General features: G+C 54.6%; 8 protein-coding genes across 8 annotated transcripts; 3 read left to right on the top strand and 5 right to left on the bottom strand.

Moving 5' to 3' along the window:
- Positions 1–114: 114 nt before the first annotated feature.
- Positions 115–1,682, bottom strand: EV422DRAFT_497664 (S-adenosyl-L-methionine-dependent methyltransferase; the record flags this gene model as incomplete). The annotated part of the gene is made up of 6 exons (XM_053067962.1): positions 115–356; positions 430–503; positions 597–733; positions 804–929; positions 1,235–1,337; positions 1,561–1,682. 6 exons carry the CDS (start codon positions 1,680–1,682, stop codon positions 115–117), a joined length of 804 nt encoding a protein of 267 aa, XP_052924427.1.
- A 361-nt stretch (positions 1,683–2,043) lies between these two features.
- EV422DRAFT_97548 (DUF1640-domain-containing protein) lies at positions 2,044–3,341 on the top strand. The gene is made up of 5 exons (XM_053074554.1): positions 2,044–2,244; positions 2,318–2,555; positions 2,639–3,012; positions 3,080–3,112; positions 3,191–3,341. Exons 1-5 carry the CDS (start codon positions 2,223–2,225, stop codon positions 3,211–3,213), a joined length of 690 nt encoding a protein of 229 aa, XP_052924426.1. The 5' UTR covers positions 2,044–2,222; the 3' UTR covers positions 3,214–3,341.
- A 391-nt stretch (positions 3,342–3,732) lies between these two features.
- On the top strand, positions 3,733–6,111 carry EV422DRAFT_533507 (Alpha/Beta hydrolase protein). Its single transcript, XM_053070599.1, has 4 exons — positions 3,733–4,777; positions 4,845–5,293; positions 5,364–5,539; positions 5,626–6,111. The coding sequence occupies exons 1-4, from the start codon at positions 3,806–3,808 to the stop codon at positions 5,832–5,834; spliced, it is 1,806 nt and encodes a 601-aa protein (XP_052924425.1). The 5' UTR covers positions 3,733–3,805; the 3' UTR covers positions 5,835–6,111.
- EV422DRAFT_620880 (WD40-repeat-containing domain protein) lies at positions 6,084–8,626 on the bottom strand (the record flags this gene model as incomplete). Its single annotated transcript, XM_053074117.1, has 2 exons — positions 6,084–8,376; positions 8,451–8,626. The coding sequence occupies 2 exons, from the start codon at positions 8,624–8,626 to the stop codon at positions 6,084–6,086; spliced, it is 2,469 nt and encodes an 822-aa protein (XP_052924424.1).
- Positions 8,627–11,317: 2,691 nt separating this feature from the next.
- On the top strand, positions 11,318–12,991 carry EV422DRAFT_568536 (uncharacterized protein; the record flags this gene model as incomplete). Its single annotated transcript, XM_053072658.1, has 2 exons — positions 11,318–11,405; positions 11,517–12,991. 2 exons carry the CDS (start codon positions 11,318–11,320, stop codon positions 12,989–12,991), a joined length of 1,563 nt encoding a protein of 520 aa, XP_052924423.1.
- Positions 12,992–14,541: 1,550 nt separating this feature from the next.
- On the bottom strand, positions 14,542–15,299 carry EV422DRAFT_568535 (uncharacterized protein; the record flags this gene model as incomplete). Its single annotated transcript, XM_053072657.1, has 5 exons — positions 14,542–14,697; positions 14,781–14,796; positions 14,864–14,904; positions 15,073–15,205; positions 15,289–15,299. The coding sequence occupies 5 exons, from the start codon at positions 15,297–15,299 to the stop codon at positions 14,542–14,544; spliced, it is 357 nt and encodes a 118-aa protein (XP_052924422.1).
- A 460-nt stretch (positions 15,300–15,759) lies between these two features.
- Positions 15,760–17,621, bottom strand: EV422DRAFT_97002 (Translin). The gene is made up of 6 exons (XM_053074549.1): positions 17,244–17,621; positions 16,928–17,169; positions 16,745–16,824; positions 16,223–16,665; positions 16,014–16,097; positions 15,760–15,938 (listed from the first exon to the last, which is right to left on the bottom strand). Exons 1-6 carry the CDS (start codon positions 17,329–17,331, stop codon positions 15,841–15,843), a joined length of 1,035 nt encoding a protein of 344 aa, XP_052924421.1. The 5' UTR covers positions 17,332–17,621; the 3' UTR covers positions 15,760–15,840.
- On the bottom strand, positions 17,449–18,878 carry EV422DRAFT_533476 (uncharacterized protein). The gene has a single exon (XM_053070598.1). It carries the CDS (start codon positions 18,702–18,704, stop codon positions 17,913–17,915), a length of 792 nt encoding a protein of 263 aa, XP_052924420.1. The 5' UTR covers positions 18,705–18,878; the 3' UTR covers positions 17,449–17,912.
- Between the last annotated feature and the right edge of the window lie 308 nt (positions 18,879–19,186).

Below are 19,186 nucleotides of genomic sequence, written 5' to 3'. Positions count from 1 at the left end.
TCGCTTCCTGTGCCGTAAATACTGAAGGCGGTCTAGGCTAATCTGTCCAAAGGCTAGCACTGAACCGTGGTCTCAAACGGGTATTCCCTGAGTTCCCATCGCTGATTCCCCAGATCACGGCTGATACCTCAATCTCGCCTGCACAAACACCCTCTCCATATGCAGCTCTCGTTTCCTATTCACAACGGTCTTGACGACATACGTGTTCTCGATGGGCACAAACCCGTTCGCGCAAAACAGGCGGTCGAGGTCTGCGGTGGAGAAGAAATAGGAGAGCGTGCCGTCGTGTCGCGCGTAGAGACGGTCGCTGAGCTTGGAGGTGGGTTTGAAGCGGAGTTGGGCGGCGTCGTATATGCCTGGATGTGGGGTTAGTGAAGAGGCCTATGAGTCGAGCATGGTTGATTTGGGTGGGATCTGCTAAACACTTACCATAGTCGCGGAACAAGACAATGCCACCCGGCTTCAGCACTGATTTCAGGTTCTCCACCGCCGGGGGCATTTGACTGCGGATGGTGGAATGACAATGCGTCAGGTTTCATCAATTCACACGCCCACATGCGCCTTCACCTACGACACATGTCCAATACTGCACTCACTCGGGCGGGATAGCGCTAAAACAAAACAAAGCTGACACCAGGTCCAGTGAATGTGGCGGAACATTGTCAGTCAGTGGCTGGGAGGTGATGTCGCAGACGAAGGCTTTGCATCTTTGCGTGTCGTATTTCGCATCCGCCTAGGAGAGAACAAGAAGGTCATGAGCAATCTGGTAGAGAACCACATGAGGGGTCGTGCGGTTGGCATACCTTGACAAAGTCTACGGCGCGCTTGGAGAGGTCGCATCCGTAGATGAACAGGTCAGAGTTGGAGTCGAGGGTGGGGAAGATGAAGTTTCCAACGCCGCAGCCTTTGAATAACGAAGCACAACCACACTGAGCACTCCGCAATGTCCACCCCGGCCGATAGATTAGGTGTCCTTACCTATTTCTGATTACAAGAAGAGGAGCAGGCAGGAACCAAAGGAGCACACTGTCAACTACCGACCGCGAGCCTCCATGCATAGCGTAGCCGATACGTACCAAGCAATGTCTACTATGTCAGGAGGAAACATTACAGTAAGTAAGCGACGAGTGCACCTTTTCTCAGGCGATCCGCAGATGCTTGCATCACATCATATTCCCTTCACTCCACAGCAATTGACGGAAGCGATGCGTTCCATCACGAATCCTCTACCTACCTTTGATGCAGGCGCTATGCCTGCCACCGGCCTCAGCTCGGGAAACTCCCGCTCCACCCAATGTCTGTCTTTGAAGAAGTTTGTCGTATTCCGCTTGTAGAACCTATTGATGCCAGCCGGAAACCCTCAATGAACCAATCTGTGGATTTGCCGTAGGTCTCGCTTTCCCAAGCCGCCCGTCCCATCACGCCCCGGCTTTTGATCTTTACAATACGCCCCTCGGCTAGCTGATCCGGTTCACCAAGCCGCGTCTTCTCTCGCACAGTTTGCCCAAGCCCGCCATTGCATTCCCTATCCCATCCCCCCCCTTTCCCCCTTATACTCACAAATCCCAATTCCGCGCCGTCTCCTTCTTCAACTTCCCCGCCAAAAACTCGCTCGCAGCACCCTCCGTCCGCGCCAGTATCGCCTCGCAGACGCGGATCTTCTCCTCTGAGAACTCGGTCATTTTGTCGTTGGTGAGCTCGTCATTCTCATCGGTGTCGGTTACAGGCGTTTGCGTGCCTGAGGGTGGTGTGTTGGTGTCGGAGGGTGTTGGTGGGTCGGTGGAGGTTGACGCCATGGCTGATATGGAAGCTGGTCAATAGAAACAATCGAGTGGGTTGTTGGCTGTCTATAGGCCCTTCGGTGCGAGAAATGGCAAAAGGATACTACTTGAAATTAGAAAACCAGCACATTCGCACTTTCAGCAGACAGTTCCCCATCGAGCGCACAACCACATATACCAAGCGACAGTCTCTGCGAGCCCATTTGTACCAGCAACACAGGCAAACTTCCAGTGCAAGCCAATTCGTCCCCAAATTTCGAAAATCTTTAGAGGTTTGTGTTGAGAGGAGCCAAAAGTCGTGCCATCGGGACGTCAACTTCCAGGCCATAACGGCGAGTCAAGGGAGGGTTAGCCGCAGTCGTCAACCGTCAACGAAATCAGAACATCAAGACGGCGCACACTACTCATACAGTTCAAGGTCCCTCGTTGTTGTTTGGCACCATGGCGCTTAGCCGCTTCCCAGGTAGGACCTGTGAAGATTGTGGCGGAGATGACCTCTGGCTCTCGAGCTTACTCAACGTGACTTTTCGCACCAGGCTCCCTCCTCTCAATACCCCGAGCCCAGGCCCAACGGCGGCTCCGATCGCACTGGGGCACCGTCGGGTCCATACCATCGCCAGGCGGCGACAGCAATGGTGACTCGAGCAGCAGACCGTATTCGGTGACGCACCAGTTCGATACGTATAGGCTTGTGCAGAAGTTGGAGGGGGATGGGTTTAGTAGGGAGAGTGCGGAGGCGGTTATGGCGAGCCTGTCGGAGGTTTTGGCTGAGAGGTGAGGATTGGGGCCGTTTGAATGGGAATGTCAGGAAGCTAAAACGACGTGCACCTGGTTAACGCTCGTCCTCCCATCGCTAGTATCAACAACATCAGCCGAACATCAGTAACCAAATCCGACTTTGAAAAAGCCATCTACACCAACAAAGTCGATTTCGCCCATGTCCGAAACGAGATTCAGATGCTCGAAAAGAACGATTTCGGGATGTTGCGGTCCGACATTGGGCGGCTGAACGCCGAGGTGGAGAAGTTTCGCACGCGGATGGTCGAAGACCTTCGCCGCGTGCAGTCGAATGTGAGGCTGGAGCTGAGTTTGGAGAAGGGGCGGATTCGCGATGAGCAGTCTGCGCAGGAGTTGAGGATCAAAGAGGCGGACTCGAAGATTGATTCGGAGGTGTCGGCTTTGAGGACGCAGATGGAGACGATTCAGTGGGATTTGTTCAAGACGCTGTTCCGTGAGTTGTTGGGTGTCGTTACGGTCGTTCGTGCGGTTAGTCAATGCCTTCTTCTTGAATTATTTAGCATTATTGTCCGCGGCTGGTGCTCTGATATTCAGTACGTATTGTCTACTGGTGACGCCCCATCATTCTCTCGAGATGGAATATATGTAATGACTTTCTCCTCATTTTCTAGGTTACCTCCGCTTTGTGAAATGAGCCAATTCGGCCGAGCAATCACTTCTCAGCCAATGTGGGAGTCCCCAAGAAGGATCTTTACCCCTCTCCTCGGATCCAAGTTCCTCTACACTACCTCATCCGACACCCAGGTTGCCCCGACTCCCAACGCCTCTAGTCGGGACGGATGGATTTTTCTCATTCGCATGTTCGCGCGGTATCCAACTTCTCTGCCTCAGTCGATGGTATCATTGTAGATAGAGACCAAAGCAGTTGGCGACCCCTTACGAATGGGGTCTAGGGTTTCAATACACATAGAGAACAGAAAACCGTCTTGAGGGATTTTCTGCATCGCGTGTTCACAAGACGGTTGGTACCTTTGTCGATAGGAGATGGTGCGTTTGCCACATGGCAGAACCTCCGGCCTCTGAATTTAGAGCAGCCAAATCTCTCCCTTAATCCACGTATCTCGTTCTGATGGCGTTTGCAAGGATCGCAACGTGTAGAGGGGTTGGGGGGTGGGTCTACGTGTCTGATTGTAACGCGTTGGGATTTGCCGCGGGCTGGGGGCGTGAGGTCATCGTGAGGCCCCTGTCGCTCAGCGCTGCGATTTCGAATTCCGCCGTGGGATTCGATGGAGGAGTTCCACCGCCAACCAGCCGCTTCCGCAATGGGTCCCCTACCGCCGACTCACTCCCACGTATATAACCGAGCAACATGGACCACCAGCCGTCGCTCCTCACTCAGCCCGTCGTCCTTTCCTCGCCATTCCCACAGTTCCCCAAATAAACTCGCAACCGTGTCGTCGCCCAAAGCAGCCTCCCGCGTTGTCGTAAGTGCATCCCGACGCAACCCCACAACCACCGCTCGCGATATCCTGCGTCGAAGGCCCAGCCTCCCACTCCGCTCAGCTCTTCCCAAAGGCGCAGACCCACGCATAGCAGAAAACCCCTCCACAGCCCCTCCACCCACCCGCGTCCCATTCTTCAGTCCGCAACGTCTAGGCTTCCTCCGACGACGACTTTCACGGCGTTTGAAAATGGCAGACGTCCCGTTCGTCCAACCGGCCGCTGCGGAGACCTCGCGCAACTGGTCGCTGTTCACATGGACCCCGACCTCAGTGACGCTAGCGCAGGCCGCGGAGAACAGGCTGTTGTCGCGGTTCCAGTACTTTAAGCCGACGGTGCCGGGGGCCGGCGCGGCGTCACCTGCAGAAGCAACTGCAGCGTCAGCGGAATCGCATTCAGTAAAGAATGCAGGCGATACAGGGTCGTTCCCGGACGTCGCATCAGCAGAGCATCACTCTCCCGCCTCATCATCGCCAAATCACCACGAGCGTGTCATCGCTCGGGTCGGGTTAGTAGCGCTAGACCAGCCGGGGCAGATGATCAACACGTTTGTGATTGATCGGACGGATGAGTCGTTGAAGGAAACCTCTCGGCCTGGTATTCTGCGGAGGGAGATGAGCCATGGGTCTGGGAATGAGGAGATGGTGCATCTGGAGCAGGATGTTGCGCCCGTTGAGGAGGTAGGACGGACGGGGCCGAAGAAGAAGGTGTTGGTTATGGCGCATGGGTATGGTGCGGGGTTGGGGTTCTTCTACAGGGTGAGTCCACTAGACGCTTGGCAGATTCAACGCCGTGTGTATATACTGATTTCTCCCCGTTTCGCAGAACTTCGCAGGTCTAAGCCAAGTCCCCGGCTGGCGCATCTACGCCATCGACTGGCTCGGGATGGCCAACAGCTCCCGCCCGCCCTTCCCCAAACTCCCCCGCAACGCAACCGACGAGCAAATCGTTGCCGACGCCGAAACCTTCTTCATCGACTCCCTCGAGCAATGGCGCAAAGCCAACTCCATTGACCAGATGACGCTCATGGGTCATTCGTTAGGTGGATACCTGTCCACGGCGTATGCGCTGAAGTACCCGCAGTATGTGGAGAAGCTGATACTGGTCTCGCCGGCGGGAGTGGGGCAGCGGCCGGAGGTGGATATTCGCTCAAGGAGAGGGTTGTTGCCGAAGCTGTTCACGGCGATGTGGACGTGGAACCTTACCCCTATGACGGTCATCCGGAGCGCTGGGCCGTGGGGACCCGGTCTCGTCAAGGGTTACACCGACAGGAGGTGGGTAGCTTCGCGAATCCATCACCATTCTTGGTCGATTTATGGTACTAAAACAACCCTCAACGATCAGGTTCTCCTACCTAGACGAAACAGACGCAAAAGATTTCCGCGACTACATCTTCCACATCTCCGCGCAACCCGGCAGCGGCGAATTCGCCCTCTCCCGCCTCCTCCTCCCCGGCGCTTACGCACGTATACCCCTGCACGACCGGCTGGCCAAGCTCAAGATGCCTACCGTGTTCTTATGTACGTCAGCCACTCCTCTCTTCGGTTCATCTCATTGATTGTCCCTTCATCCAGATTGGACTAACTACTCTTTATGATTTGATTAGACGGGTCACACGACTGGATGGACTACCGCTTTGCCGTTGCCGCCGCGGAACACATGAAGGTGCCCACGCGTATCGCGCGCATCGCTGGCGCGGGGCACCATTTGTACCTTGATAACGCTGTTGGGTTCAATAACGCGATGATTGCGGAGATGAGGGGGAGGAAGAAGGGGGTGAGGGTGCCGGATGTAGAGTATGTTTTGGAACAGTGAGGTGTGGTGGTAGAGGACCGGTTGACTCGACTTTGTGTATGGCTTTCTGAGCCCTTCCGATAGATCGGCACCCTAGCTTAGAGCACGGCTTCACGTTCGGGACACGTTTCCCAGCTTTTGGATATATATATACCATTTTCCGCTCCAAATCTGTCTTTCGTCTTGCATTATGTATTACAAGGTCGTGCAATAATCAAGTTATCATGTTACATACCCTCCTCTGAGATGCCGTCCCCGGCACCTCTCGAATCACCCTTCAGACCGACTAGAAGCCCCACTCCCCTCCCTCCCATGCCCCCACCGTCCAAACTCCTCATCCGTCCCGTCACTCCCCAAATCCCACAACCCCATCTCCCCCCCTTCCTCCTCCTCCTCCTCGGGCGACCGCACGCGTATCACCGGCGGGATGATCGTCGACTGAGGTCTTGACAGCGATCCGTGATGTGTCCGGGTGTGCGCGGACGCAGAAGGATCATGTCTGTTTTCGAATATCCGTATCCGGCCACTCATGTCAGCGGCGGCGATGACGGTGTTTTCGGTTGAGTAGTCGAGGAAATCTGCGATAGCCGCTGCGCGGGCATTGGGGTGTTGGTGTTGATGTTGCGGTGGGGGCGAAGATGGTGTGGGTGTCGTATCCGGATGGGATGATGCAGGTGAGAGTGTATCAACCACACCGTAGACGATGTCCCGTGTAGCCTTCGGTGCAAACATAGCGCACGTGACGGCCTCGGTACCCGCAGGGAACCGTTCCCAGGATGCCGAGCGGCCGATATCTGTTTGCCAGTGCATGAGGCCTGCGAGACGGCCTGAGGGGTGGGGTGGGTCTGTTGGCGTGGGTGCTGTTGTCGTGCTTGTGGTCGGTGTGTTGCTGCTGTTACTGTGTTGTGAATGACTGTTTGTTTGACCGGTTGGGAGGTAGGGCCACGCCGCGGGGGGGAGGAGGTTCCACAAGTATACGTTCCGGTCCTCTGACCCGGCGATGATGAACCGGCCATCGTCTGAGAAGGCAGCCTTGATCTGCGACGCGCGGCATTCGAAGCCTTTGTATTTCCGCCGAAGACTCTTGTCGCGGACGTGGTAGAGCCGGATGCGGGAGTCGTTGGATGTTACAAGGAGCCCCTCTTCGCCGCCCCAGGGGTGCGGGCAAGGTTCGATTCCCGTGATCTTCTTTTTCGAATTTCTGTCCTTTGAGGACTTGACTTCGATCTGGGTGTTGTATTTCAATCCATCCGTTTCGTAGAAGATACAGTCCCCCGTGGATGTGCCAGCCGCACAAAGTGTGCCATCTCGCGTGAACGACACAGCAGTTATAAACGTCCTATTCGGCGTCTCGTTCCATGCCATGACACGTTTCTCCTCCAACGACCAGATCCTGATCCGCGTATCCAGCGATCCGGATAACACGTACCGGTCATCAGTGGGATGGAACCGGACGCTAGTGACGCACCCATCGTGCATGAGGCAGCACAGACATTCCTCTCGGTCGATATGCCATATGCGCACGGTCTTGTCCATGGAGGCAGTGGCGAGGAACCCGTTGCGCGACCATGCGATGTCGAGGATGGCGGCCGTGTGACCTTTGTAGACGCGGCGAGGCCGTTCTTCGAAGATGCGACGTGGGGCGGTGGGCGTTGGGTTAAGAGTTGCGGAGTGGGTGAATGTGGTTCGAAGACTGGAGTTGTGTGTGTCTTCGTCGAGAGAGGAGTCGAGGTCGGCGCCTGTTCCGGCGGTGGAGGCTGTGGCTGGGGCGTGATGGCGAGAAGATCTTGCTGCGGTTAGGATCCAAACACGCAGGAGACCGTCTTCGCCAGCTGCGGCGAGGTATTTGCCGCAATCGCTGAAGCGTAATGCCCAGACTGGCCCTTTGATCTCTGCATCTACATCTACCGCTGAAAAGATGGCGCGGTTTCCCGATGCATCGTCGTCCATGAGTGTCATGGTATCGCCTCCCAACACCTCCACCCGCGTGAGCTGCTCAAACTCCTTCTTCGGCTTCCTATTCGCCTTCACTTTCACAGGCTGTCTGGCATGTTTGTTCTTCTCCGACTCGAGATCATCCAGCGACATGAAATCGAAATCCATCAACGACAGCGCGCTATCCAACTGTCCGCCATCTGCCTTCTTATCTTTCTTGAACCTTTGAAAGAATGACTTCTTGCTCTTTGTTTTCCCAGGCGCCAACGTCCGGTCGACTCCAGTGCTATGTGCCGTATGCATGCTCTTCCTTGCATGTTTCCCAGCCCCAGAATCCCCAGCATCAGCCTCATCCTCTGACGACGGATCGGGTGTTGCGAATGGCGAGGATCCGCTACCGCCGCCACCGCTACTGCCATCCAGGTGAGCTGCCAGTGGATCCATCCCACGCGTTTTGCTCGTCTGTCGGCGATCTTTCGAGAGCGCCATGGAATGCGACGACTCGGACCGTGCTCGGGTCACGGAGATTTCGGGAACGGACGGTGTTGCATTTGTGAACTCGTCGCCATATCGGTCATCCAACTGCCGCTGTGATGATGCTGATCTCCCGCGAAGAGGTGATGAGGGCCTGAAAGAAACGTGTGAGCGTTACTGCAACCGCGACTACCTAATCTCCATTGCGAGCCCGCCTCACGTACCTACCCGGTCACCTCATTTTGCTGCTGCTGCTGCGTGTCACCTGAAACACTTTGACTTCCCGCCAAAGCGTTTGATGTTTCATTGGCGGTGGAGGGAGTGGGAGGTAGGAGCGGTGGGGGGAGGTTGCGAGTGCTATTTGAGCGAGGCAGCCGGGGGGAGAGATTTTGCTTTCCACTCATCTCAGAGGAAAGAGTACAGTATCAGGGAGGGTATGTATGTGTAGCAGCAGTATGTGACCATGCACGTAGCAGTCAGCGTGTGCCGCTGATGCTTCCCGCCGGTCACAATGGGAAAGCCTCAGTTGGAACTTGGAGGTCGACATGACGCGCGCGACTCCGCTTTCATCGATCCATCACCCGTGTCATTCTGTATCTATCATACACATGCATACTGGACATGTACATACTGAACGTACGTAGTTTACAGACTGTGCGCTTGCTAGGAGGAGGTACGAGAGAAAGTGCTGAGAAGCCCCATGCACGGCGGATTGCCGTTTCGACGCCTGGATGCCTGTCCTGTACAGGACCATTCCAGCGGTTGGATTCTTAAACAGGAAGCGTTGCACTTGTGTGAGTTGTCGCGCATATCAATGGGCCTTTTCAAAAGCATCAGGATTCTTGTTTTGCTCATCCCCGCGTGCTCTCCGTGCGCAACAAACCCTACAGTACTGTACGATCCCGAGGGCGGTCGCCGCAGACCTGGTGCATGCAGCTGATACTAGAAAGCGGAGGGCCCTGGAGTTTGCTGCTGCGACCTCTGTATGAGCTGTGCGAGAGAGGGACGCCACGCTGTCATATGTACAGTCATAACGGGAAAGCCACTATCGGAGATTTCCCCCCTCGCCCCCCGTTCTATTTGTGCCATGTGCTGTCAGATGCACTCAGACGAAACTGCAGAAACAAGGCGCTTCAGCAGCCCGTGGGAACATCGACTTAGAACACAATCCAATCCAACTTCTTGAACCAGCAGCTGCCCCCCCATACACTAGGCCATATCTTCCTCCCGTCTCGCCCAGGCCTCCCTTCCGCCGTAGACCTCTCTCGTCCTTTGGTGGTCCGGCGTTCTTTTTTACACCCCGTTGACAGGGAGCTCACATCTGCCGTCTTCTGTCAACGTTGCACAGCCCCGCTCAACCTCACTTTTCTTGCCGCCCCGCCGACCATATACTCGGCCCTCACGGTGCACGGAATCAACGTACACATTCCCGTCGTGACTTTGGGTTTGAGCTTAAATTCGTCCAACCGTGGGTCTGCGGTGGCTTGAGACGACAATAACACAGGTATTGTTCGACTTCCCCACCCCAAAGCTCGTGCAAAAGCGGTGGAGCAAACTCAACTCTAATATTTTGTTGGTGTTCCGAACGAAAAGTACAATACAGCACAAAGTACAAAAGGTCGGATTCCCATTCCTCGTACGGTGCTTGCTGACTTGAGCAAGTTTCCAGCCGTCCCAGATACTTTCCCCCATTCCCAGCAACTCCAGCGTATATCAAAAATAGCTTACTGTGCTCGCAGACAACGAGAACCGGCCCGGCAACACTGGGACCCCACCGTCTGAGTCTCAATTCGGCACTCTCTGGTACTGTTGGAACTCTTTACCCAACTCCATATGCACTTCCTGTCGCTGACGAAGCCAGTTCCCAACTATAGAGATTACGAACGAAGAAGGCTGCGGAATTTCCGGTGGATTGGGTCCATTGACGGATAAGGAAGTTGCATCATCGACTTCGAATTATCGGATATCGTTAAGCGAAAAAGGGGATTCTAGATTCTCGACTCGACAAATCATAGGGATAAAAACGACGGCGTCTGGTTGGCTGGCTCGCAACAACCTTATTGCGCAGGAACCCAAATTCACTAACAGCTGTGTTTTTGGAGGGGAAAAAGGGGGGCGTTATCGTGTTGGAAACTAGGGGTTGACGGAAAAGCATTCACGAGCCCAGAGGGACGCATCTTGGAAACGGCGTATTAGACACCATTGACAGGGCCAAAGCTTCGAGAACAAAGGCGGTGGCATTACGCATAACTTCTACGCACACGACACAGAACACCCCCCGATTATTCCAATTCGAGCGCTCTCGACTGACGTCTGACGGCGAACGCTCTTATTGTAAGACAAGCGCGTTCTAAAAAGCACGACTTCGACAGCGGGCGCTGGCGGGCCAGCGATAACAGGAAACGTTCCAGAAGAGAGGCTCACGACAGAGGATCCCGAGTCAGGGCTCATCCGAACAATACTACGGGTGTCTACGGCAATTTCGAATCCTCTCGGTGTCATCGAGAAAAAAGAGGTCTTGGCATCACGCAACTACTGCCTGTTCAGCGAGGCGCTCGTTCACGGACCCGATCCAGTTCTTGCGCACCGTCTCTCTACCTATCCTGGAGGTGCATGGGCTGAGCAAACCAGCAATTCTCCGGGGTACTGCACAACGATTTGGCCAAATCAGCCCCAACATCGTATTCATCGAGTGACGTACGGCTGTACAGCATAGCAACGAGAGGAAAAAAACTGGGCGATTGCGCAATCTTTGTTGGTGCAGTGAAGGGGCGCACCTCGAAAGGGAGGCGTTTTCCAAATTTCCTCTCTCGCGACGGCATAGCGCCCTCGGCCCCCTCTAGGAGTATAAAGAGCACTCCCGACCGGCATCCCCCGGGGTTGTTTTTCTCTCTATTCTTGATATTCCCGCATATCGAGAGTATAGCTATTGCAGCACTTCGACCTCGTCTACTTCCACCTCACGACACTCGCCTACTTCCACCTCACGACACTCGCCTGCTTCCACCTCACGACACTCGCCTACTTCCACCTCACGACACTCGCCTACTTCCACCTCACGACACTCGCCTACTTCCACGACAAATATCACCAAAATGCGTCGTTATTTGAAAAATTTGAACAACGATTTTAGGGCCGAGAAGCCCGCTGCCAAGCAGCCTAGCAAATTCTGTGCGAGCAAAGGTAAGCAGTCAATCATCCAATCCTCGTCTTACCCGCTACCCATCGCGCTATCGCTCCTTGTCTGACTTTAGCATCAACTCACACATCTTTCTTGTTCCCTTTTCTCAACAGATGTGCAAGGAGCTCCGAGCGCCGTCAAGCTTGGTGGCACAAGGAAAAAGTTTTCTTCTTTGCGGGCCACCACGCCCAAGGACGCCCCCTCTCCTGCTCCCTCGGCCGATCCCGCGCCGGTCGTCGCCAGCGAGGCGGAAGACCATGAAAACCGCCCCGTTGTGCGCGCCGCCTCCCCTGTCAAAGACGCAGCCAAGGAATCGGTGACGGAGCCCGCCGCGTCGATCAGACAGTCGCCGGACTTTCTGGACGACACGCCCATGGACTTCGCCGTCGTGCCGGTGTTTGAGCCCGGGGTCAATGGTCTCCGTCTGGAGGACCGCAAGGTCGCCAGCGCGCCGCCTGCCCGGAACAACGCTTTTGCAAAGACCACTCCTATTGATAAAGATCTGGAAGCTTGGCGTTCGGCCTTTGTCCCACCCCAACAAGTACAAAGTCTTCGCGGTGGGTCGGGGGGCAAGTCGCAGACTGGAGCGGCTATCAGCCGCCCTTCTCCCGGCCCTCCCAGCTTTCAGGATGCCCGAATCAAGCAGATTCGAGAAAAAATGCTACGATTCGTAGACAAGCGGGCCGAAGAGATAGCGAAGATCTCCGCTGAAGATTTGGCGCGTCGCCATGCGGAGGTTGCGGCCGAAAAGGCCGCTAAGCTGGTCAGCGCCGCGGTTCCCGTCGCCCCCGTTGTCTCAGCCATCCTGGTTCCGACCTCGCGACCCGTTGCGCCGTCTACTGCGGTTCCTAAGCCAAGCCCAATAGCAGCACCACCTTGCCAAGCCCCGCCGGCACCGCGGGCAATTTTAAAATCAGCCCAGCAGAGCTCGTCGGTCGTGCCGACTCGAGCGGGATCATCGAAGGCCTGCCCAGCTGTTCCGGCCGCACGACGTTCCGGAAACCCGCCCGACCGCGCCACGGGAGTCCAAGTCTCGTATTCGATCACCTCGAAGGAGATGCCGCAGCCCATCATCACGGCAAATCCCATCCTTTTAACGGAGATAGCACCGGTGGTCCCCTCTGTGCAGGAGACCGGAATGGTTGCTCTGGAGAGCATCGGTAGGTTGGCCGCCGACGTCGAGCGTGCCCAACAGACAAAGAGGAAGGTTGAAGAGGCCCTCGCCTTACTCCTGAAGGCACAGGCCGAACACGACCATGCGCAGGCATTGGTCGTCGAGTCCCAGCAACAAGTCGCCACGTCACTCGCATCCGTTCGGAAAGCGAAGGACGAACAACAAGATCTTCAAAACCGCAAGCAAGCCGCGGAGAAGAAGGCACGCCACAACTGGGTCCTGCCGGGGGACAGACCAGTCGTGCCCAACTCCGTAGATCCCTACACAAGATACATGTACCCGGGCTGGTACGGACCCAGCGGGTACCAAGGACACCCCTCCAATTTCAAGCCCAATTACCGACCTCGGGGGACCAACGGGCGTACCGGTGGGTACCGTTCAGCGACCCCACGGGTGGCACCGGCTGCCCCTTAAGCTTCACAACTCCATCACCATCATCGTCACTCCCTTCCGAGATATCCGTCAATACCATGATAACAAACAACCTCGGCACTCCCTACGGGGCATATACCACTGTAGTCAAGTTAGAAAACTCATCCTTAGTCTCGTGTCGGCCTGCCTTCTGCATTTGTTTCTGCGCTTTCATTACTTTTTTCTGAAAAAGTTACCTGAATAGAAATTGGAAACGACCGGCCCTATCCATCTGCACTTACTTGATGGTTGGGTCGTGTCGGCTTCGTTGTTCTCTCTTGTCAAGTCACTTTTGCGCTCCTCTGTTGTCTTTTGGTTGTTGAGTTGTCGTCGTCGTTGTTGTCTTGTATTTCTGGTCCTTGCATTTGTTGATGCGGCCTCGTGCGTGAACCTACCATATTTCGTCGTCTGCACGTCCGCCGTGTGCTTTATTCTTCGCTTCTATCGAATGAGAACGATCGCACACGACGTTTTGTTCGATTTCTTTATCTTCTCTCGTCTTCGCTATTTCGTTTTTTTGGTTTTTCTTATGATGCGGCCTCGGTCCGCCTTTACCGGTTTTCCGTGCGGTTTTTTTCAATGACTATGGACGACAGCCTTGTCTCGGGCGTTGTTTCATCATTTATGTGGCTTTTGGCATCTTGCTCAAGGACGTGCAGATTATGCGGGGATATGGTCTCTTGCAGCCACCAGGGATCCTTCCGCGGCCATTGAGCGAACCGCTTTGTTCGTGTATGGATAATGTGAGCGTGTGGAGACAAAAACAGTGATCCCTGACGTCTACGTGCGCTTATCCAAAATCCAAACTACATCGGCTTGGACCATCGCTTATCGCTTAATGATACGGCGCACAGATGGATTTACGGAGGATTGGAACCGTCGACAGGAACGACAGATCAATTCGCACAGCAGATGGTCTACATTACAAGAGGGGTTTGTGCAAAATAAACGGCGGTCTTCAGGGTAGTTCGGCTCCAACTTCATGTGCTGGAATCATCCGCCGCTGAATGTCCCCCAACGACACCCTCCCTGCTTCCCATCCCATATTAGTCTGTCGCCACAATGCGACGAGAAATCGAGCCCCACAACCGGCCTTGTCCCCTTCCGCCAATCCACAGTCCGCCTGACCCGAAGTCGCTATGGAGGCCCTTTCATGTGTAGTCGCGGGAGGGAGGATTTCCTCAACTTTGTGCGACTTCTATAAACGTCACATCCCTCCTTACTCGGAGAGGAACCCGGGAAAGTGTCGTTAGCAGGTGGCACCCCACTGGCCAATATGCCGAGCGTGGCGAAGGGCATGGTGGTGGGTATCGTGTCGATTGCGGGGACGATGACCTTGGGATGCTGGAGTTGGGTGGTTGCGAGCGAAGCCGATGTAAAGTATGCAGACCATAACGAGTCTTCGAGGTCAACGTAGAACAGCGGACCGAGACGACAATACGACAGGTTCGGAGAATCGTACTCCAAAAAAGGGGCGGGGCGACTGACCCTCTCCGTTCATGACACCTATCCCAACGCAAGGCAACGTTCCCAATGTTCGAGTCCCTTTCTTTTCATGATCGTTTAGACCATAACCACACAAGAAAGCACAACACAAGGATGACGCCGACGATCGTCCATGTGTTTTTCCCGTGCTTGGTGTTGATCATCAGTTTGAGCCGGCGCATGCTGCCGCTGAGCTGGTCTTTCGCATTATCGAAGTTCATGCCCTATGTGAGATGTAAGAGATGTACGTCGATACGATGAGGTCAATATGCACTGTTTGGATGCCAGCGGGTTCTTGGCAGCCTACCATCTTGCTCAACAATCTGAAATACAAACTGATGTCAGTTTCAAGTGAAGATGTTGGTCCAACGCCCAACAACCTCTACTCACTCGTTCTGCGTATTCACATCATCATGCATATCTATCGTAACCTGCAGATGATCATTGGTGTCAACACTCCATGCCCATATCAGACCATAGCCTTTGCGGTGAATGGTGGAAAGCGGCCAAGCGCTTCTCTATCGCCGCCGCCCAACGTCCAGCAGTCAACCTCTCCCCATTCTCCAAAAACCAGCCCCGCATAGAATTCCCGACATTACATTCTTCAAAGCCGAGATCTTCCCATGCAGCGAGTGCAACGCATCATCATTCTGCCGCTCCAGCAGCCGCTCGTTGAACTCTTCGTGTCCGCGACTGCTGCTTCCCCAGCCGTTGTTGGTGTTGTTTGACCAGCTAAAGGAAGGATGGGAAAGTGAGTGATATTGTTGCATAACTGGAGATCTGGTTGCATTGTCCCTGGCGCGGCGAAACTTTACCCTGAGGACATTATGGACCTCTAAAATAGTTTCGGGTGTAGGGTATTAGTCGTGGGAACAGAATGCAATAGCCTTGGTCGTTTGTTTTGTAAGGCGAGTGCAGTTCTTGAGCCGCTCGCCAACGCGTGAAGTCATGGCGGCCGTGGAGTCGTTGACGTGTTCACTCTCCCCTCTTGGCTTTGCGCCCCCCAAGACCAGTTTTCTCGCCTCAGGTGAAAACACTATCTTCATATGATTCCCCCTATGCAAGCTATGTACACAAACGTTCGGAAAGGCGCCAGGCTCGACAACGATGGCTTCGGCGGTGTACATAATACTGCCTAGGGACGACTAGACGCCGTGTTTGCTATGCTAAAGGCTTTTCCCAAAAAAAGATGCCCAAAATGAAAAGATGCGCCGTTTTACGTTTAGTAGACAGTTGCAGATGAATTTCGCACCTCCGTGAGCTCATCTCCGCCAGATAGTGGAGGTAGGGGGTTGATATCTGCGCAAATTATTGGTTGCGTTGCTGATATGTACCGTACAGCATGCCACAATGTGATTCATCACTGATCACTCGTCACGAGCGCCGGAGTGGTCGAGAGACATGAGAAACTCGGCCAGACGATCGGGTGGGTATTCCGCCCCGCGGACTTTCACTGTGTAGCATGCTGTAGTTGGGTGGGACGCGGTCATGTTGAGTGGCCGATGGATTTATGTGTAGCATGAGTTTCGAAAAGACATACCATTTTCCACTTTGCGGAGACTGGCAACCATGGCAGGGACCTTTTTGCGGGCTGGTGAGAAGTCGGCTGAGATCGCCTCGTACTCTGGTGAGCGGCGAAACAAGGAGCATGAGAATGTGATGGAAGGAGCATGAAGGGCAGTCAGATTTGAACACGGGTCGTAAGTGTCGCATTTCACGCCCCAAGTCGATGTCCCCTAAGATTCTCACCGGCCGCAAAGTTCCTCATAAACGTGCAAATTGTCTGAGCACCCACATGGTCGCCTCTCGTGATCAAATTGATGCAATGCCGCATCAACTCGCCCGTCAGATCCCCCAAACCCATCACATAGTCTTCATTTGTGACCAGAACCCTCTTCTCCTTGTCACCGATCGTCTCCGTCGCTGCACCACCTTCCACATTCGCATCGCCCTGCCCAATCCCAACGCACTCCTGCACCTCTTCCTTTGTGACGAGTCTCCCCTTCTCGAGAAACCAGAGGAACGAGACGGCTTCGATGAACTCTTCGAGGCCGGGTTGGATTGCGCGGTGGTGTTTCCAGAAGTCCGGACCGTGGAGATCGGGAAGGACTATGGCGAAAAGATGTTGGAGGTCGGCTAGCTTGGCGTGGGCTTCGGTGAAGAGGGATGCTGTGTCTGCGGTTGTTGTTATTCTATGGTAGGTCACAGAGAAGCGGCCGTGATGAGATAGAGGAAATGATGAAGTGGGGAGCATCTTCCGGAAAAGATTACCGATGGAGTAAGAAAATCATTCGCTTGCTTCCGATCGTGATGTCCCTCGAAGTCTTAATGATTCGTTCCCTCCTATCGTACTGGATGCACGAGCAAAACGGTATCATTAGCTTCCTTCACCCCTTCCGCCCACTGTAATCATTCGCCAACCGGAGCCATCTAGAACCTGGCGTGCCCACCTACCATATCATCCAAAATCCCCGTAACGTTCTCAAAAAGCGCCGCAATCTGCGGGTCCGCCCCAGCCTTCATCGTGCGTTTGAGAACAGGACGCCCCGCATTATGTCCGGAGTGACCATGCCCACCACGTCCGCCTCCTCCTCGCCCCCGTCCTCCACGTGAAGAATATGGTTGTCGGTCGGGGTTGCTGGTGGAAGACGTGGTTGACTCAACGGGATGGTCATCTTCGAGTTTGAGTTTCTTTGCTGGTGAAAATGTGAATGGTGACGGTCTGTAAGTCAAAATGCCGTCGACTCCAGTCTGCAACCAAATCGCATACGTTGGACGTCGGCGGTTTCTGAAGGCGAGGCGGGCGATGTCGGGGTCTCCCTCTTTAGGCCTGCGGTGACGGGTGACGACGCTTTCATTGCGGCGATAAGACCTGCTTTGCTGAAGATAGTGGATAGCGTGTGGTGGTGTCTCGGTGCGAACTTTCAGTTCAATCCTGGAAAATGAGGATGGGCAGACTCGGAGGTGCGGCGACATCAAACGCTCTCGAAAAGACAGCAGCAAAGAAACCGACACACACACCCCCGATAAGGAAAACTCCAGCTATGGGCAGCCAGACCTCCAAAACAGTCCGCCGCTTCCCAACACGGCCTCCCACGGCCGCCGGAACTCCGTTGGCAACCGGACCCGCCCACATCCACCCGACGCCGACATCAGCTTCAGCACATCCCACAACAGCAGGAGCAGTGCCTCTGCAGGATGCCTTGCATCCTGGAGGTGTGGCACCGCAGGCCCAGCAGGCCCAGGAGTCTGATGGAAACGGGACCCCTGTGGAAGACCCAAGGGAAGAACATAAACGGCTCCTGGAACACTACCAGAAGATGGCCTTCGATCTGAGCTCAGTTCCCAAACGGGAGTTCCGCAAAGACAACGAAATGCTCACCATCCTCAACAAACGGCAGCTCAATGCCCAGCAGGACAGCGCTTCCCATGCGTCACTCTACGAAACCCGCGAAATCAATCCCACCATGCCGTCAACAACCCCGGAACCTACCGGCCGTCTCCCAACCTCCACCCTCACCATGCTCCTCAGGATGCGTCGAACAGTGCACCCCGCAGAACTCTCCAATGCAGCCCTCGCCCGCCAATTTGGATTGAAGGAGGAAACGTTGGAGGTGCTGTTGAAGCATGTGAATACCCCCGAGGTGGTGTTTGGCGGAGGTGGACCGGGCGGTGCGGGAGGTGTGAGTGGGGGTAGTGAGCGGTTGGATGCGATTTGGGTGGAGGATTTGGATGGATTTAGGAGGGGGGAGGCGAAGGGGAGGGATGATGTAGGCGGTGGAGAGGGGAGATAATCAGGGCGTTGCGAAAGGCAACACCGCACATCTCGATACTGGAAATACCACCGACCCAGCACAGATACCACGGTTTCCTCCCTTCCCGACTGTTCCCGGTGGGCATATCTCATTTGACCTCTGGGTGGGACTCGACTCGCAGGAACCAGGCAAGACTGTCTGTGATCCCACCAGCCATCATCGCCCGTCTCCCTGGTTATTGGCCCGAGTGGGGTCTGATATGTTTTCCAGGGTCCACGTCCGGACGCCGTAGATGTAGCTAGTAAAGAGGGAGGACGGGAGGAGCTTAGCTGTAGCTGGGAGGACGGAAGATGAGGAAGATTGTCGACCTGGGTCAATTTTCGTCTGGTCAATACTTGGGCTTTCCAACAAACATGTACGTAGATATATAGAGAATGCTCATTCTTTTTCAAAGAAAAAAAAACATCCTCGTGCATCTCATCGTTTTTAGGCGTGAGTAGGAAAGCTCAGAATCCCACAACTAGATAGTTCAGTCTAGCGATATACTGTAGGTCGGTTAACGATGGAGCACAATCATGCATGCGTACATATCATTCCCCCGTCGCAAACAAGTACGATTCACGACAGAGACTCGCGCTAAACCGCATATTATTCAGGCCGGATACATCCATGAATTGTACAGTAGTACACTCGGAAAGAGTATTTATTCACATTCCTTTGATGCCTTCCAAGTGCTCAAATCCATTCTACTGTACTAAAGGTGCGCCAAACGAGGCTACAATGGTCTGGGCCCATCGCGTCCATGAATATCCATCCGGGTTCCAATATCCCATCCACCCGCCCTTGATATCCAACCCAAACCCTCCCATCATGCGACACGATGAGGATCGCCGACGAGCTACATGCTGTGGTATATGGTCGCCTTATATGGTCGCTTTGATCACCGGGGAGTTTTGCT

The sequence above is a fragment of the Fimicolochytrium jonesii genome (genome assembly GCF_025526975.1).
Source record: "Fimicolochytrium jonesii strain JEL569 chromosome Unknown EV422scaffold_16, whole genome shotgun sequence".
NCBI classification, from domain to species: Eukaryota; Fungi; Chytridiomycota; class Chytridiomycetes; order Spizellomycetales; family Powellomycetaceae; genus Fimicolochytrium; species Fimicolochytrium jonesii.
The sequence above is the reverse complement of the archived record's forward strand: the minus strand, read 5'-3'. Positions and strand labels throughout refer to the sequence as shown.

Excerpts from the sequence above, each read along its gene's own strand:
- EV422DRAFT_533476 (XM_053070598.1), bottom strand. The coding sequence starts at position 18,704 with ATGCACGAGGATGTTTTTTTTTCTTTGAAAAAGAATGAGCATTCTCTA.
- EV422DRAFT_97002 (XM_053074549.1), bottom strand. The coding sequence starts at position 17,331 with ATGAAAGCGTCGTCACCCGTCACCGCAGGCCTAAAGAGGGAGACCCCG. Across the intron at positions 17,170-17,243 it reads AGAAACCGCCGACGTCCAAC|CAAAGAAACTCAAACTCGAA; the intron begins GTATGCGATTTG and ends CATTTTCACCAG. Across the intron at positions 15,939-16,013 it reads TCTCCGCAAAGTGGAAAATG|CATGCTACACAGTGAAAGTC; the intron begins GTATGTCTTTTC and ends ACCCAACTACAG.
- EV422DRAFT_533507 (XM_053070599.1), top strand. The coding sequence starts at position 3,806 with ATGGAGGAGTTCCACCGCCAACCAGCCGCTTCCGCAATGGGTCCCCTA. Across the intron at positions 5,294-5,363 it reads AAGGGTTACACCGACAGGAG|GTTCTCCTACCTAGACGAAA; the intron begins GTGGGTAGCTTC and ends CTCAACGATCAG. Across the intron at positions 5,540-5,625 it reads GATGCCTACCGTGTTCTTAT|ACGGGTCACACGACTGGATG; the intron begins GTACGTCAGCCA and ends TGATTTGATTAG.
- EV422DRAFT_97548 (XM_053074554.1), top strand. The coding sequence starts at position 2,223 with ATGGCGCTTAGCCGCTTCCCAG. Across the intron at positions 3,013-3,079 it reads TTTGTTCAAGACGCTGTTCC|CATTATTGTCCGCGGCTGGT; the intron begins GTGAGTTGTTGG and ends TGAATTATTTAG. Across the intron at positions 3,113-3,190 it reads GGCTGGTGCTCTGATATTCA|GTTACCTCCGCTTTGTGAAA; the intron begins GTACGTATTGTC and ends CTCATTTTCTAG.